Here is a 15,935-nt window from a genome sequence, read left to right on the forward strand (position 1 = left end):
CTGCCTTCCTTCCTGGGCAACTTCCGTGTTTTGTTTCCTGCAGTTTTTCGTTTATTTGCATACACACGCCGCGTGCAAAATCGCGCAAATAATAATAAAAAATCAAAAGGCAGACGAACAGGCCCAGAAACTCAACTCCGAACAACGTTGAGCAACGTTGGGGTGGAGAAGCGCAAATAAATTGGTAAAAAATATTGAAATACCCAGTGAAGGCGCCCAGCGCCATGGGCCCAACGAAAATAATGAGGAAAATTCTCAAATTGAAATTACATACAGCATTTTCCATACTCAAATTCCCTTTTCCTTCGCTCTGCCTGGGCCTGGTGGAGTTTGCGACGACTTTTCTTGCTGGGAACATGGAAGTTATTAGCGACAATTTGCTTCGATCATGTTCACGGCAATTACCGTTAGATGAGCACATCAAAATGTATTAAGTAAATGTTGTTTGAGGCGCAATTTGCATTTCCGGAGCTCAATAAACCGACTGTGACTCAGCCTTTGGACATGTGACGAGGAAATTGCTCTCCGACCCGAAGTGAATTAGTTATCCCAATCGGAAAGCGACGGCAAATTGATATTAATATTTTAATTGGTTTGCTTAAATTGCATATTTAAGCTGACAATTGTTTGAAGTTTGTCATGCTTCACCGTGATTATTTCACATTTTCATGGCTAATGGGAATGCCATGGAAAAATCGTCAGGGGAGCAGTTAATTATATTTATGCAGTCGGTGGAAACATACAATTATGGTTTGCATACATTTTATTAATACTTTCATTGGTTCACACTTCAAAAATTAAAATAACACACATTGATATTGATTTTTGATTGCATTTATATGTCATTCAAGGCATTTCGAACTTTAATCGATCGTGGAGTGGGGACTTTTCTATGAGTAAACTATTTTATTTTACTAATTTAATGTGTATACACGTAGTGAATAATTCTATACAGAAGCACAGTTGTTCATTTCCAATTTTCCGTCAGAGAATCGTGCAGCAGAGAACCTCTCCCTGGGGCTGGGCATACACAGTGGCCACCGGAGCCTGGCCACCCACCACAACGGTGGGTCGTGGCGGTGGCACCACGACCATGGGCGGTGGAGGTGGTGCTCCGACGATCACAGTAGGTGGCGGTGGTGCAACCACCACGGGTGGCGGAGCAAAGCCGATGCCCACGCCGATGGGCGGAGGACGCGGTGGTCCACCGATATTGATGCCGACATTTACTCGAGGTGGCGGTGGTCCGTAGGCGATTCCGGGACCCCGTGGAGGTGGTCCACCGTATCCGCGTCCTGGGGGTGGCATCTCGACCGATGGCTAACTAGTGACTGACTGACCAGCACTTTCGGGTCGATTGGGTTCTTGAGTTTGCCACTTATCTACGCTTTTTCCTCGAGTGTCCGCCGGTAATTAACTATCAATTACTGTGATTTTTTTGGGGGGCTTCTGGTTTCCCTGATTAGATATGCGATAGGTGGAGCTTACATTCCCAGGCTGATAAGAAAAATACCCAGTTATTGATAAAATTTCTAGAGTAGGATATGATGTGCATGGGTTGGTTCTGATTCACTTGCCTTGGGGAAAGCCCCTGACCTCTGATTTAGGAAATGGTGCATTTACAGTGGCAACATCTACGCTTCGGTGGTTCGGTGGGTATATCTCGTTTTTGGATCGGGGTTGGCTGATTCGTTTCCGTTTTTCCCTGCTCCTGCTGCTGCTGCTGTCCATCAGCCAGTGCCGCACTTAGGGAATATCGCTTGCCGAATTTGTCGCTGTTTTGCTCGGATACCTCACCCACCAAAACAGTTCCGATGGGTGTGACGGGTTGTATAATCTCTTCCGTGACTTCGATAACCTCAGTTACTTGGCCATTGTTTGCGGACTCCACAACCACTTCCCTTTCCACCACTTCTACGAATGGAGGATCATCGATAACCAGATCAGTTAGTATGAAACTATTAAGTGGTTTTGCTTGCGGCTTGTATGGTGGAGATGGCACTGGTGTGACGTCCACTGACTCCACAATTACCTCCGAAGGTATCTGATTCGATGGTGGTATTCGGAGTTTCAGGGGTGGGCTTGGTGGCGGTGTAGGAGTTGGAGTTACCTCCAGTGATGCCACTACCACCGCCGTTTCAGCTAAGCTGGGCCTGGGGAGGTAACCCACTTCAATGGGCCTCTGAGGTGGAGGACTACTTGGTGGAGTATTAACTGGGGTAACTTCACTAATCTCCACATAAGCCTCGGCTTCACTCAACCTTTCCACTTCCACTATTGGACTATGTGGTGCCGTATTGTAAGGGGTGACTTCCTCCACCTCCACATAATCATCAGCTACGATTAGGCTCTCTCTGGATATAAATGGAAACCGTTCGGGTGGAGGCGATGATGTGGGCGTAACCTCCAGGGATTCCACAACCAGTTCTTGCACCAGGCTGGCACGGGGCATAAAATCGGTTGTCACTATTGATTGACGTGGGGGATCTGGTACGACTTTCACCTCTTCGACAATTGTTTCAACTACTTCGCCTTGGGGTGCATATCCATTTTGTATTGCCGGTTGCGCAGTTTCTTCGATTTCAATATCCTCTACAAGAGTTTCTACAAAACCAGTTTGAGGAACAATGTCAATTTGCTGGGGAGGTTGATAGGGAGGAGTAACTTGTTCGATTTCTATGTTCTCCAAGATCGATTCTACGAATCCTGAGCGAGGAGGATAGCTAAGTGGAAGTGGTGGTCGCATTGGAGGTTCAACTTCTTCAGTGACTTCTATGCGTTCCACTACTGACTCCACAAATCCAGTTTGTGGTGGAGCCGGAGCTTGAGAATCCACTATTTCTACGACTTCCATGTTTTCCACTATCGATTCTACTAGACCGCTCTGAGTGCCCAAATCACTTTGAACTGCAGGTCTGGGAGTCACCTCTTCTGTGACTTGAATGCTTTCTACAATGGACTCCACGAATCCAGATCGAGGTAGATTTTCAACTTGTACTGATGGTCTTAGGGTGGGCTCCACTTCCGTAGCTACTTCTATATTCTCTATTATTGATTCCACATTGCCTGCCTGAGGGATGAAGTCATTTGCGGGCAGTAGAAATGGGGGATCTTCATCTTCAATGACTTGTATGTTTTCCACCGCAGATTCGACAAAGCCTGCAGGAACAACACTCTCAACTGATATTTGCAGGACAGGTTCAGAGGGCGCAACTTCAATATTTTCAACAATTGACTCCACACAGACTGGCTCAGTGTCAAAGCCATCAACAGGAAGCAGAAATGGAGAATCATCTAAGTCTGTCGAGACTTCAATGCTCTGCACAATCGACTCATCAGTGTCAAATCCATTGGCTGGCAGAAGAAATGGAGAGTCAGCTTCTATATTTTCCACAATCGATTCCACTGCAACATTTCCGGGAATATAGCCACTCTGAACAGGAGCATCATATTTTACCACTTCGATATCATCCGAAATCGTCTCCACCAAATCTGGCCGAGGATAATAACTCTTTCGAGCTGCCACCTGTGTGGAATTCGATGCTGCAGCAACTTCTATGTTCTCCACAATTCTGGCCACAAATCCCGGCTGCGGAATAAACTCCGGCTCTTGTTGAATCTGTGCGGGCACGATGACCCCGACCCTCTCCACAATAGTCTCTGTTGGCTTAAGATTGACTCTGGGAATATAGCCTGTGGGTGGCAGTGGAGCCTCCACCGATTCCACCAACACATCTGTTTGTACCACTTCTGCGATGGGCGAAAGTGGAGGCTGCTGAGCCACTGGAAGGAATCCTGTCTGCACCTGGAGTGGAGGTGGTGCGTAGGCTGGTGGGTCCAATTGATCAATTATTATTTCTTCCTCGACCACTCTTGTGTGCTTTTGTGTTTCCCTAATGGACTCCTTTGTCTCCGACTGCCAAACCACAGTGGTGAATTCATCGGAAGCTGAAGTAGTGTTCAAAGTCTCCGCTGCATCCACAGCCTCGTTCTCCGGAGAGAGATCTAGATCAGTGGAGGGATTGGGTGAGGGCTGGTTCCAAAAGGCCTGGGGTTCCCACACCACATTAAAACCCACTTCTTCAGTGGGGGTGAGGAATGGTGGTGAGGTTTGCGGCAGGGGCGGTGGTGGAGAAGTCCTCTGCTTGTGATGGTGGTGCTTCCTCGATGTCGGTGCGTTCTCCACAAGAATCACCTCCTCTGTCGCCACAACTTCAACATTCTCCTGCCTTTCGTGGTGATGGTGATGCCTGTGATGGTGATGATGGTGACGGTGCTTGGGAGCTACAGAGCCATTGATATTGACGATCTCGATGGTCTCCTGGACGGAGCCACTGCTCGTGGCTATCGTTTCTATCGTTTCATTCACACTCCTCTCCTCCACAATGGTCGTTTTCATTTTGTCGATAATTATTCCGTCTCGTCTTCGTTTGGCCCATTAACTGAAACCCCAAGTGCTTTGTTCGCCCCATTTATACTCGGTGTTTATGTCATGGGAAATGTATTTTCATGCGTTAAATCCTTGTACAGATAAGATAGTTACTATATCTAAGCAATGTGGCAACTATTTGTCTTCGACCCCGTCGTCTGTGGTTCAGTCTCTGGAAATTGTTAAGGTTTATGTTTGATCGCACTTTGACTGCGAATTCCATATGCTCACTGGTCGAATTCTTCTGCTGGCTATGTTCCCGATTCTGATTCTTGCGCCGCTGATTGTGGGCAGCACTACCTGCGATTACGGTGAAGGTGGCTGGTGGGATTCCGGACATGTTGCTGGCACTTAACTCTTTGCTCGATTGCCGGCAATTCCTCTACTTTTATAGGCCACCCGCGACATGGCATTCGATAAGATAGTAATTACTTGGAAACTGGTCCGAGTGCTCCGCACATTTGGCATACCCAACTGATATCCGCCGGGGTCTCCGGCCTCTCCGGCCTTTGTTTCCAGTCCTGTCAGAGTGCCAGGAAAAGTAGGGCCAGTCGACAACGCCCACTCGCAGGCACTTGGCACTCGAACACGTCCCGGGTTGGTGGGGATTGTCATTAAATATGCAGGTTACCAGTGCCAATGGTGCCAAAATCCACTCCAGCAGCTTTGGACAAAAGTGGCACGAAAATAGACAGCGAGCGCTGAAGGGGATGCGGATATGGATGTGGATGAGACTGGAACTGTTAGCAGGGATTAGTTGTAGTTTCTCTCCGACCGGAGTCAGGAGTTTGGTGGGATCCGAGAAATTGGGCGGCTTTTTAAAGATGCAGCATTACCCAGGTACGTGCCACTCGGGCGACTCTCCCTCGGCTCTTTCGGTCTTCAGTTCTGGGCCACACCCGACGCCTCAAAAGTGGTGTAATGTGCTTTGAAGTGTGCCAGAAAGCTGTTTTCCTTTCCCATCCATTCCTTTCCATTCCATGCCAACCCCCCACTCGGTTGTTTTTCCAACAGCTCGGGGCTTGGCACGTTGCTTTAAATATGTGAATGCATATGTACACCGAGAGTGTTGAAAGTAGTTGGTCTTGAGTTAGGGGAAAGCACTCTACGCATATGTTAAATAGGGCCAATTGAAGCGCTCTCTGCACTCCCAAACAGATTACGTATACGAAACGTGCCATTTAAGGCTTACACTTGGCCTGAAACAGTTAAAGCTTCCGAATGGCAACGACTTCTGCACTTTAGTTTTTCGCAGCAGTCTGGCAAAGGGTAGTGACGAGGAAACTCGGCGATATCTATTGATTAATCATTCGTTTTTGTCAGCCGATAATTATAAGATAACCAATTTTCGTCTTGTTTATAGTGGGCTTTACACAATGACTCGTTTCACCCATTTGGAAGGCTTATCATTCGACCTAGAGACTGCAATGCCTTGAACTGTTAAGCTTACCGAATACTTACATATAAAAAACAATTCATTTTAGAAACAATATCTATATCTGGGACATTTTATTCTGCTTACTTTTATTAAATTTATAGAAATATTCCCTAACAAAGCTAACATTTTAGTAATACCTAAAATTAGGTAAACTGTCAATTAAAATTTGTAAAACTAACTAGGAATCCTTTTGACTCAGAATTGCTTGCAAACCGAGAATGTTGCCAAATGCGAAATGAAATTGAAAAAAAGTTTTCCACCCCAACAAGAGATTATTTGGTTGACTTTTATAAGAGTTACTTTGAGGGATATTTGCGCCATTAAAAGTTTATCATTGCTAAATTACATTTCAACAACATGCTCTTCATTACCCTTTTGTTTTGATTTCTTTTTTTGCAGGGATTTTAGCTTAGCTTATGGCACATTTGGAGCACTTACATGGGATTCATTTTGGCCAACAGCTGGGACCGGATGCGCTGCCTCTCGTCGTCGTTGTGCTGCAACTGCTGCTGCTCCGTTTGTCGCTCCCGTTCGATGCTGGCGGACAACTCGTTGTTCATCTCCACGTGATTGTGCTCCGCGTCCAGGTGGGTCTGCGTCTGGACCGTCTCATACTTGCGATCGTCCTCGGCAATGTTGAACACCTCGCTCAGCTCGTACTCCCTCAGCTGCAAATAGGATGCCAAAGGGGCGGAATGTTAGTCCCCGGGTCCAAGCACATGTGCGGCATATTAATTTACGGGGATTATGTGCCCGGCATCAGCAACACCGTGCACGGGATACGGGGATACGGGATGCAGAATGCCGAGCAGCCAAGGACCGGGAGTACAGGTGCTCTTAACGCGCTGCTAATTTCAATTTGTGGCAAATATTGACACAGCCACAGGGGGGCAGCAGCAGCGGTACGAAATGGCCACGAGCGTCAATGGAATCTGAGGGTATTAAACGCCAGTCTTGAGCCATTGTGCAGCCTTTGCGAAAGGAAAACCTTTCGAGCTTTGGAAACCACAAGAGGTTCAATTAATCGAAAGCGAAGAATTTGATACAAAACAAAAATGTTTTATTTCAAATTTAATTGTAACACTTGTAACACACAACCAAAGCCCCTTGTTCCAACATGCCCCACATCCCTGTGACACTTCGAGGGTATGAAAAACTTTGTTTGGCGCGCTGTCGCGCATTTTAATTTATTTGTTTGGGCCGCTGTCATTTTCTATATACAATACGCATTGTTATTGTAGACCCCTCCGCTTTTTGCTGGCTTATCTTGGTCTACCTTTTGGTACCTACATTCTGCAAATGCGTCGACAGCGGCGCCAGAAACCACAATGAAAAAATCCAAAAAAGAAATCTAAGGCAATGCAAAAAACAAACAAACACACAAACGAAAAAATCCAGAAAAAAAAGGAATGAAAGAAAACAATAGCGGAGAGACGCGTGTTGCTTTAGTGGCATTAAAATACACAATAATCCAGCACACACAAAAAGCTAGAATGCGTGAAGTGGGGAGTGGAAAGGGGATGGGGCTGGAAAAACTGTGAAATTCCTTGTGGATTACCCAGACGGCGAGTGAAAACCCTCAGCATTCCCGGCTGCCGAGATTACGTGCCTTTTGCCATTCACTAAATGACACACAAATATTCCAGCAATTCGCTCTCGGGCCTGTGAATTTAAGAATTTAATGCCCAACTAACAACGACCAACTACCCTCAGCTGTTGGGCGATTCGGAGGAAGCAAATCAACACATAATTACACTAGGACCTGGGACATGTGCTGGCCATAAAATAACGCATATAAGTAAATAACTTTCCATTCTGTTTGCCATAAACAAAAGTCGGCAGCCTTGGGCGTTTTGGACACTAATAAAATGTCAGACTTTCGGTTTAACCAATGCGAAGTTTCTTTGCCCTGGGGAAGCAGTTTCCCAGAAAACCAAATGGTCGGTTGGTCAATATGGTAAACTTAGGCTAAAGACCTAATACGATTTTATAATAAATTCGGCTATTTTCATATAGTTTTCAAACAATAAATTTGTAATAGGTAATGTAACTTACTGCTAATGAATCAGTAAATTATGTTTGGCTGTTATAGCAACATATAATAAAATCAAAGGCCAAACGCCACCATGCAGCTAATGTACCCCACCAAAACCGCCCACCGAAGCAGTAGAAGCTTGAGCACGCCCACTCCGAAAGGCCTAGAAAATAAAACTAAAATTAGTAGTGTCAAAAAGGCGTTACAATAATACGAGCTGCATGGCGAGCAGCGGCAACAAATAAAGAATAATGACCGCACGTACTGTGGGCAGCCACGCCCCCTTGCCCATTTGCCCACGTCCACGTAGCAATTGCCCCTTCTATATAAACCTATCTGTGTATAAAGTGCCGCTGCGAAATAAACTATGCAAACGTAGTCGAAACATCTGGCGATGGGCGGGGGGCAGGGGCAGTGGAGAAATGGACGTGGAGCCCGAGGCATAAATTTTATGTGCGCTGCTTTGGGCCACACATAAAAGCAATTTTGATGAGCGACCCAGGGCATTGTAGCCGTAAGTGCGCCACTTTCTGGACGTGTTGTATGCCTTGGATGTCTTGGATGTCCAGCAATATAATTACAATGCTCCAATAGCCACCCTGCGTCCTGCTGTATCCTGCCTGTATCCTGCCTGTATCCTGGCTGTATCCCCACTCCGTTCGGTTGGGGCGTTTTTACTGCCGTTGAGGGTTCTTTGTTGCAGTGCCGTTTTGGCCGAGGTCCTGGCTTTGTCCTTTGTGTCTGGCGGGCCTAATGGATTGGCATTTATTAAGGAGTGCAGAATAATGTTTATTGCAGCGCTTGAAAACAATGACACAAACCCCATAATGGCTGTGCCTCCATAAGGATAATGCAGGACATGTTTCGGCGTGGTAAGTGATATCATTTTCTCAAGGGTTCTGCTCTGCAATATGGGAATTCAATCAGATATTTTCCCGATCGTTTCCCCTGTGCTTAGAGTAATGGTACCCATTTGATTTTCAATCATACAATGCTCACTCATTAATGTTTCAAGGCAATACTTTAACTAATATACAATTCGAGTTTTAATGAAACTAATAATCGCGCTATTAATTTGCTAATAATTAGCAAAGCTGCAAATTTCAATTCAAATACTATTAAAATGCAAATACATTTGAAAACGTCGTTAATTTTTATAACCCTATTTCCTGACACAATCATTTTAATTCCATTAAAATCTTCAAAATATTTACTAATTTCATTGAATTTGGGATAATTTCCATAAGTGTCATATTTAAGCTCATGAATTATAATTCGACACACCCATTTAAACTAATTGTGCATATTCAATGGCCCCCACATATGTGCTATAAAAAGCGATAAAATTAATTTCTATGCCCGTGACTGTCGAACTGCTTTAATTTGTTTACATTTCCTCTTAGCGCATTTCTGCATGCCCGTGGTATTCTGGCCCAAATAATTATAAGGTAATTATCATTATTTCCGGTATTTTTTTCGTTGGCCATTTCGTATTTCATGCGTTTCGTTTTTTCCTCGATCCAAGCTGTGAACTCAACTGATTTATAAAGCGCATTAACACGCAGCCAAGGGAATACGCCCCTTACACGCACACCATCTCGGACACACCTACACAGATACAAACACACACAGAGAGAGAGAAAGGGACACGCACAGCCATTACACATGTTTGCATGGCGAGAAAAGTGGCTGCTTTGTTTATGTGTGTGTGCGTTTGTGCGAGTGTGGTAGACGCTGTTGACGCCATTGTAATGCTAATGGCTCATTAGCACTTTGATTTTTTCGCACTGGATTTTTTGTTGTTTTTTTTTTTGGTTTTTGGAAAAAGTCATTAGGGTTTCCCGAGTGGCGTGAATTGTTGGGCAAAAGGCATTTCGACTGCTAATTTGCTGTTAATTAACTTGTTTAACCTTTTGCCATCTGCAGCAGCGGTCTGGGGATCATTTGCCGTCCACTCACCTTGATAAACTGGAACGTGGCGATGGGCGGCAGCCGCTTGCTCTTCGGATAATAAAAGCTGCCCGCAGGATGGCCAGGATAACGCGAGGTGATCCGATAGATGACGCCCTGCGGCTCTGTTGGCCAGTTGGGCGCCGTGAAGGTGAAGCCATTATCCGTGCCCGCATCCAAAGGATCCAGCTCAACGGTCACCGTATCGATCCAGGAGCCACCCACGCAGAGCTGAAATACGAGGGCATTTCAAAGAGATTTTAAGTAAGTGCGGCGGTAGGCTTAACTTTAGAATTATAAGCCACAAAGGAATGTGCTAGGCCTTAGGCCAATATTACTCGCAAATTGTAATTGATTTAAATAATGTGTGGTCGGAGAAGAAGCAAGAAGGCGAGCTAATCGTTTCATCGAATAACTTAATAAATTAACATTCGAAACAATTTACACTATTAATACGTAATGATTAATTTAATAATTGTGGTTGCAAGAAACAAAAACCACTTTTGTGGAATATTTACATTGCAGAGTATTTAAGCTTGTTAAAGAAGACTTTAAATTAGTATTAAATTTACAATAATTTTGTTTTCAATAATTTTATAATTGGGTGCACTTCACAGATATTTCATGTTAACAAATTCTTGAAATAATATTTGATGAAATTAACCTTCAATATTTTATTAAAGCAGGTATAAAGGAAGTCATATGCTTGAAAATATTAAGATCTAAAGGTGATAGCTGTTGAAAGCCCCTATGTGTTGTGAAATAATAGCTCTGCCTATAGATGCAAAAACCGAACAGAAATTGAATCGGTTTGATTTTGTGTGATTTTGTGGCTCATGCACTCACCTCGAACGAATCCACGCCGATGAACCAGTCCGGCGAGGGAACAATGCGTGTCATTAGCGAGACCAGACTGTGATTGCTGTCGACAAACACTTTTGCCTCACTGCGTCCGGCGCCCAACGGAATCGCCGGCATGCTGAACTCGTCGAACACGCTGCGCTCGGTGGTGCCACCATTGCCGCCATTGCCACCACTACCACCAGTGGGCGTGGCTGTGGTGTTGAAAGTAGTGGTCCCGCTGCTGCTGCTGCTGCTGGTGATCCCACCTGATGGGGATTTGCCCGTCTGCATCAGCGACTGCATCTGGACCTGCTGCTGCTCGCCGGCATTGCTGTCCAGCAGATCCGTGCGGCCCGATTCCGCAAACTGTTTGACAGCCGCCGTCGCCGGTTGTCCAATGTGGTACAGTGCATAGTTGGCATTGTGGGTGCGACCTGCGGGCGAAAAAGAACCGAGATGGAGTACGTAGCTCATCAGTGGCGTGTCATTAAAATTTAATGAGCTTTCGAAGCCAAACAGAAAGAAATGCTGAAAATGCTCGCAAATATTTGCAATTTAGCAGCTGGTTTTCACTTGCCATTCTCTGCGTTCAAGATTCACCGAGTGCTTTTCAACTGTTTGAAATGGTGTCAACTTAAGTGGCAGATTACGTATACGCAACGGCTGCGCGTCGAATTAAAGCGACACTTTTTCAGCCAAAGTGGTGCGCGTTAAATGGTTGCCATGGGAAATGCTGGGTATGCGGCATGGGAAATTGGGAAAATACTTAATGGGTTGTAAAAGTATGGTAAAATCGAACGTAGTGCAAGTGGTAAAAGGCGGCGGGGGTAAATATACAAATAGCTGGTGGAAAGTGAGGAAATGGAGTATCTTAAATTAAGAGAAACCACTGGCTTAACAGGGACAAAGGTGATATATGTATAACTATATTGAGGTGAAAGCAGATACAAAAGACTGAAGAAGCCATCCTATTTAAAGTAATAAATTATTAAATATTTTCCTTATTGTTTTTTACAACTTTCCTCCCTTCAGCTATATACATGAAACTCCTTTTTTAATAAAAACTTAAACAGGGCAGCGCTCCGTCTCTTTTTCTTTGATTAGCACCTGGATAAAGTTTGCTCTCTTCCTTTTTTTACGCCAGCAAACTTCCGTCCTGTATTTATCGCTTTTCCTTTCGCCAAACCGCAAGTAATTTAAAACTGCTGCGCTCCAGTTCGCGCTGGGCCTCAAAGTCATTTGGGTGTCACATGAACACCCACCCATAAGAAGCACCACCAGGCGCGGGTCTAGGATCTAGGATCAAGGGTCTAGGGCTGTAGCGGACTAGGGTGCAGTGGCCTTTGATGTTGGGGCTGCGGTTTTTTGTTTGCATGGTCCTCCGTGCCGGATCTCGGGAAGACGGCCTCATCGAGTAACCTCAGCAGCAGCGCAACGGCCCTCTGTCGGCTCTTATTTGTCTTCAATTAACATTGCAACATGCCACTTGTGCCACTTTTTCCCCTTTCTCTGCTTTCATCTGCCATTTCATTTTGATATATTTTCCTTTTGAGCTTTTATGTTTCCTTTTCTTTTCTTTCAGCTTTTGCTGTGCTGCCGGCTTACTTATTAGTTTTCTCCACTCTCTGCTGGCGCATTTTTAATTTACAAGTTTTGCTGCGAGTGTAAGACGACGGACTTCTTTGACAACAGGCCGTGACGATGATGGCGACGACGACTAATGAAAGACTAAACTACAAAGCATATTTCTGCCTTTTCAACTTTGCCGCTGGCTTTCATCACAGCCGTTTCCATTTTTTCCCTCATTTCTGGAAACTATGTCAAATGAAATATTATCGCTGGCATAGTTTCCTCCTCCACCTGGGTGGCACTCTGGGTAATTGACAAGTTCTTTCTGTAGCAGACACTCGGGTCACTGCTGTCAAATGGATTGGGGAAAAAGTGACCGAAAATGGTGCGAGGGCGTCTGCAGGAGAGTTTCTGAAAAGTTCTGGCCATTTTAGCAGATTTTCCTGCATGGCGACGAGCTGAGAAATCGAGCTAATAAATTGACTCTAGGAAACTGTGTCAAATATGCCAAACAAGTTTCCATGCTTGGCTGCAAACAAGGTTTTCCATTTGCATACATAGAACCCAAATCAATACATGAATACATGAATTAGGAAAACAGAAGAAGCTCTGTAATTTAAACTCATATGTATAAATTTGTAGTAACTCAAAACTAACTAACTCATAACTAACTTTCAGTTAATTGCCTTTTAAGCACAACACATGTAGAAGAACCTATTGAAAGCGCTTAAGTCTATTTTAAGATAACTATTACCCAACAAAATGCAATAATTTTCTTTTGAGACTACTACTACTAGACTCAACTGGCAAGAGCCTAGATAATCATTAGCATTTGCCTTTCCTTTACACCAATAAAGGTCAGCAGGCCACAGCTGTTCAGCAGCTTTCGCTTTCCCAGACAAATCCACAAAACAGAATGGCATATATACACACATATCTACATATACCAAACGCATCGGTCAATCTACAGAATGGCCGCAGAATAAGCATAATAAATTTGCAATTAAATGCTTAAATTGTGCAAATGGCTTCCCGATATGGTGACGCGGTTCGAGCACCCATGTCCCATGCTGCAAATCGCACATCTGGGGGGCGGAACATTACCGAGGTGGCCAAATAAATGGGCGCTGTAAAAACAACCATTTCTGGGTTATTGCGATGAATGGCGGGGGCGTAATTAATGCTTAATTATGCACATTAAAAGCCAAAAACAGCCACGAAGCTGCCGGAAATTACTGCCAAGCAGGACTCGCGGCACGGCACGTAATATAAATGCATGCCACGTATGCCCCATAAATTTCATTTAGCATTCGAATGAAAAGACATTGCGCATACGCCCCGTTGGCCCCGCTACTTAGGAGAGTATTTGGCCTGGCTCGATTCTCTATGCTCGGTGTGTCCGTCCGGTCATATCATAATTGAAAATCGGCAACCTTGCTTGAGCATTGAACATAACAACATTGATACACAATATCTAAATAGTGCAATCTGGCAGCTGGCCAAAAGCAACTGTTATGACTCATGGTAAACATTGCCTCCTCTGGCGTATTGCTTTTTAATTGGCAGAAAAATGTGCTCCGGGCGGGCGGTATTAATATATGTATAAATCCAACCAATGTGACACACATTTCATTCAATTTATGACGCACAGCTGACACACTTTCCCCACACTATCTCACCCACACACACACACACACACACACGAACAAACACACCGGTTTTTCTGTGCGAAAAATGAATTACGATTCGTGGGGTTTTTTTCTGGTCGCTTGTTTTCGTTTGGCTGGATGCTCAATTTCCTGCGATTTCCGTCACGAAAAAATTTAATTATAGGCAATAAATTTGAATTTAATAGCCGAGGCATTAAGTCGCCGCCGGCACAGGCATTGTCTCTCGCCTCGAAAAACACAGTAAAAGAAGTGAGAAACCCAAATAGGAGAAGGAAAGTACACATAAATAAGCCAGCAGAAGAAGGATTAACGCAGCAATATCATGGCCAGAGGAGGGAAATGCGGGAAAAATGTGAGGAAAAGCCGGTGAAATGGGTGTGTCAGCACGTGTGCTCTTTGATGGAATGCTATATGTGTGGCTACGGTTATATCCGATGCTTAAATGTTAAGCTCCGAGCAAGTCAGGCTCCACAGCTGAAACTCATCCATGCTTGATTCTCCGTTGGGAAAATGAATAAACACACACACACACGATGTCTGTCCAGAGTGATGCAATTAATTCAAATATACCTTGCATCCTAATATATTCATATACTCGTATAATGATGAATAAGTTTAATTAGATGCGAGGATGGGCACATGATTGATATGCACTCAGACCACTCGTTCGGTCTAAAATTAGCTGGATATCCAGATATTCCACAGCCTATTCCGCTCTACACGTTCTATATCCAGCATTCAGCTGGTCGCTAATTAAAAATTCATTTTTCCCATTCCCAGTGATTGTCTGTTATTTGCCTTTCTACTCACGCAGCGCACTTAATTATGTATGTCAAATTTAATTGGCTTGTCAGTCCAGGCAAATAGTAAAGCCCGAAACGTTGACGGACACGCTATTAATAGATTACAGCGAAAACAAAAAAACACAAAAATATAAATGAGCCACAGGAAAATTGTGTAGCAACGCGCACCTGACGTATACGTAATGCATGTGCTTCATATGAATTGCTTTATATACACACGCGAGTATCACTTTACGCTAAATAAATATTTGCATTTTACCTAATTTCGCCCGGCTCACTCGGCGTATAACGTCTGAATTTTAAAGCAGCACAAAAGCAGCAGCAGCAGTGGGAGATCCAAAAATCTGACATTGTCACATGTCAGGAGCTGCAGCTCCTGCCTTAAGACACACACCACCCACAGCAGTGACATTACGCATACGCCGCATATGCTGGATGCAGAATGCAGAATGCGGAATGCTGCACTTCTCATGCGCTCAATAAAGCCAAGGAAGTGGAATGAGCGAATGCAGCTGCAACTGCAACTGCGACTGCGACTGCCTGTTAATAGTAATTTCAGTCATATTTGCCAGTGGAACTAGCAGTCACGACTCCCGATAAAATGTCAACTTGGTGTCGCCTGTGATGTGGTAACCTAGATTTCGCTAAGGCACTAGCATCAACACTGAGTACGTGGGAGATTTCCAGGCTCCGGTAACCGCACCTCCCACTTTGGATCCTTAGGCAACCGCAGACACGCAGAGAGAAGAAAGTCCGGACAGTCGTGTGCAAAGGAATTTACTATACGGTGACGATAACACTTTAAATAATGTGATAAACATATTGCTAGGAATGAAATACAGGCTATACATTTCTCTACGAAGGAAAACATTTTATAAAGTATAATAGTAAAAATATATAAGGACATCAGGCATTTCAAACCAATAGGAATAATTGGCATTACTAAACCAAATTATTTAATAATTTTTATAAATGCATTGTAATTATTCCTCGCATTCCCTTGACTGTAAAGCACCAAGCTCTTTTCTTTCAGTGTGCGGTTTCTTTGCCAGTTTTCTAGGTTGTTCTTTTAAGTTTAATGACTGCAGGGTCGAAGGGTTTTTAGTTGCAGTTGCGGCTGCCTCTCAGCCTTATCTGTGTTAATTAATGTGTGCAGCTACATGTCGGGATTAGGCCAAGATGTGCCTGCTGCCTGGTC

General features: G+C 44.4%; 3 protein-coding genes across 3 annotated transcripts in view; all 3 read right to left on the bottom strand.

Annotated features, from left to right (window-relative positions):
- Positions 1-15,935, bottom strand: part of LOC6530427 — a 42,438-nt gene that overhangs the window by 2,043 nt on the left and 24,460 nt on the right. The window contains exons 2-4 of the mRNA XM_002091307.4: positions 10,699-11,129; positions 9,862-10,083; positions 6,306-6,535 (exon numbers count right to left, since the gene is read on the bottom strand). Coding sequence (XP_002091343.1) covers positions 6,306-6,535; positions 9,862-10,083; positions 10,699-11,129 — 883 coding nt within the window. The remainder of the gene's footprint in view (positions 1-6,305; positions 6,536-9,861; positions 10,084-10,698; positions 11,130-15,935) is intronic.
- Positions 819-1,588, bottom strand: LOC26535166 (neural Wiskott-Aldrich syndrome protein). Its single transcript, XM_039371996.2, has one exon. It carries the CDS (start codon positions 1,306-1,308, stop codon positions 985-987), a length of 324 nt encoding a protein of 107 aa, XP_039227930.1. The 5' UTR covers positions 1,309-1,588; the 3' UTR covers positions 819-984.
- LOC26535479 (titin) lies at positions 1,455-6,290 on the bottom strand. Its single transcript, XM_015197417.2, has 3 exons — positions 4,661-6,290; positions 1,578-4,601; positions 1,455-1,497 (listed from the first exon to the last, which is right to left on the bottom strand). The coding sequence occupies exon 2, from the start codon at positions 4,397-4,399 to the stop codon at positions 1,604-1,606; it is 2,796 nt and encodes a 931-aa protein (XP_015052903.1). The 5' UTR covers positions 4,400-4,601; positions 4,661-6,290; the 3' UTR covers positions 1,455-1,497; positions 1,578-1,603.

Source organism: Drosophila yakuba, chromosome 2R (genome assembly GCF_016746365.2).
Source record: "Drosophila yakuba strain Tai18E2 chromosome 2R, Prin_Dyak_Tai18E2_2.1, whole genome shotgun sequence".
Taxonomy (NCBI): domain Eukaryota; kingdom Metazoa; phylum Arthropoda; class Insecta; order Diptera; family Drosophilidae; genus Drosophila; species Drosophila yakuba.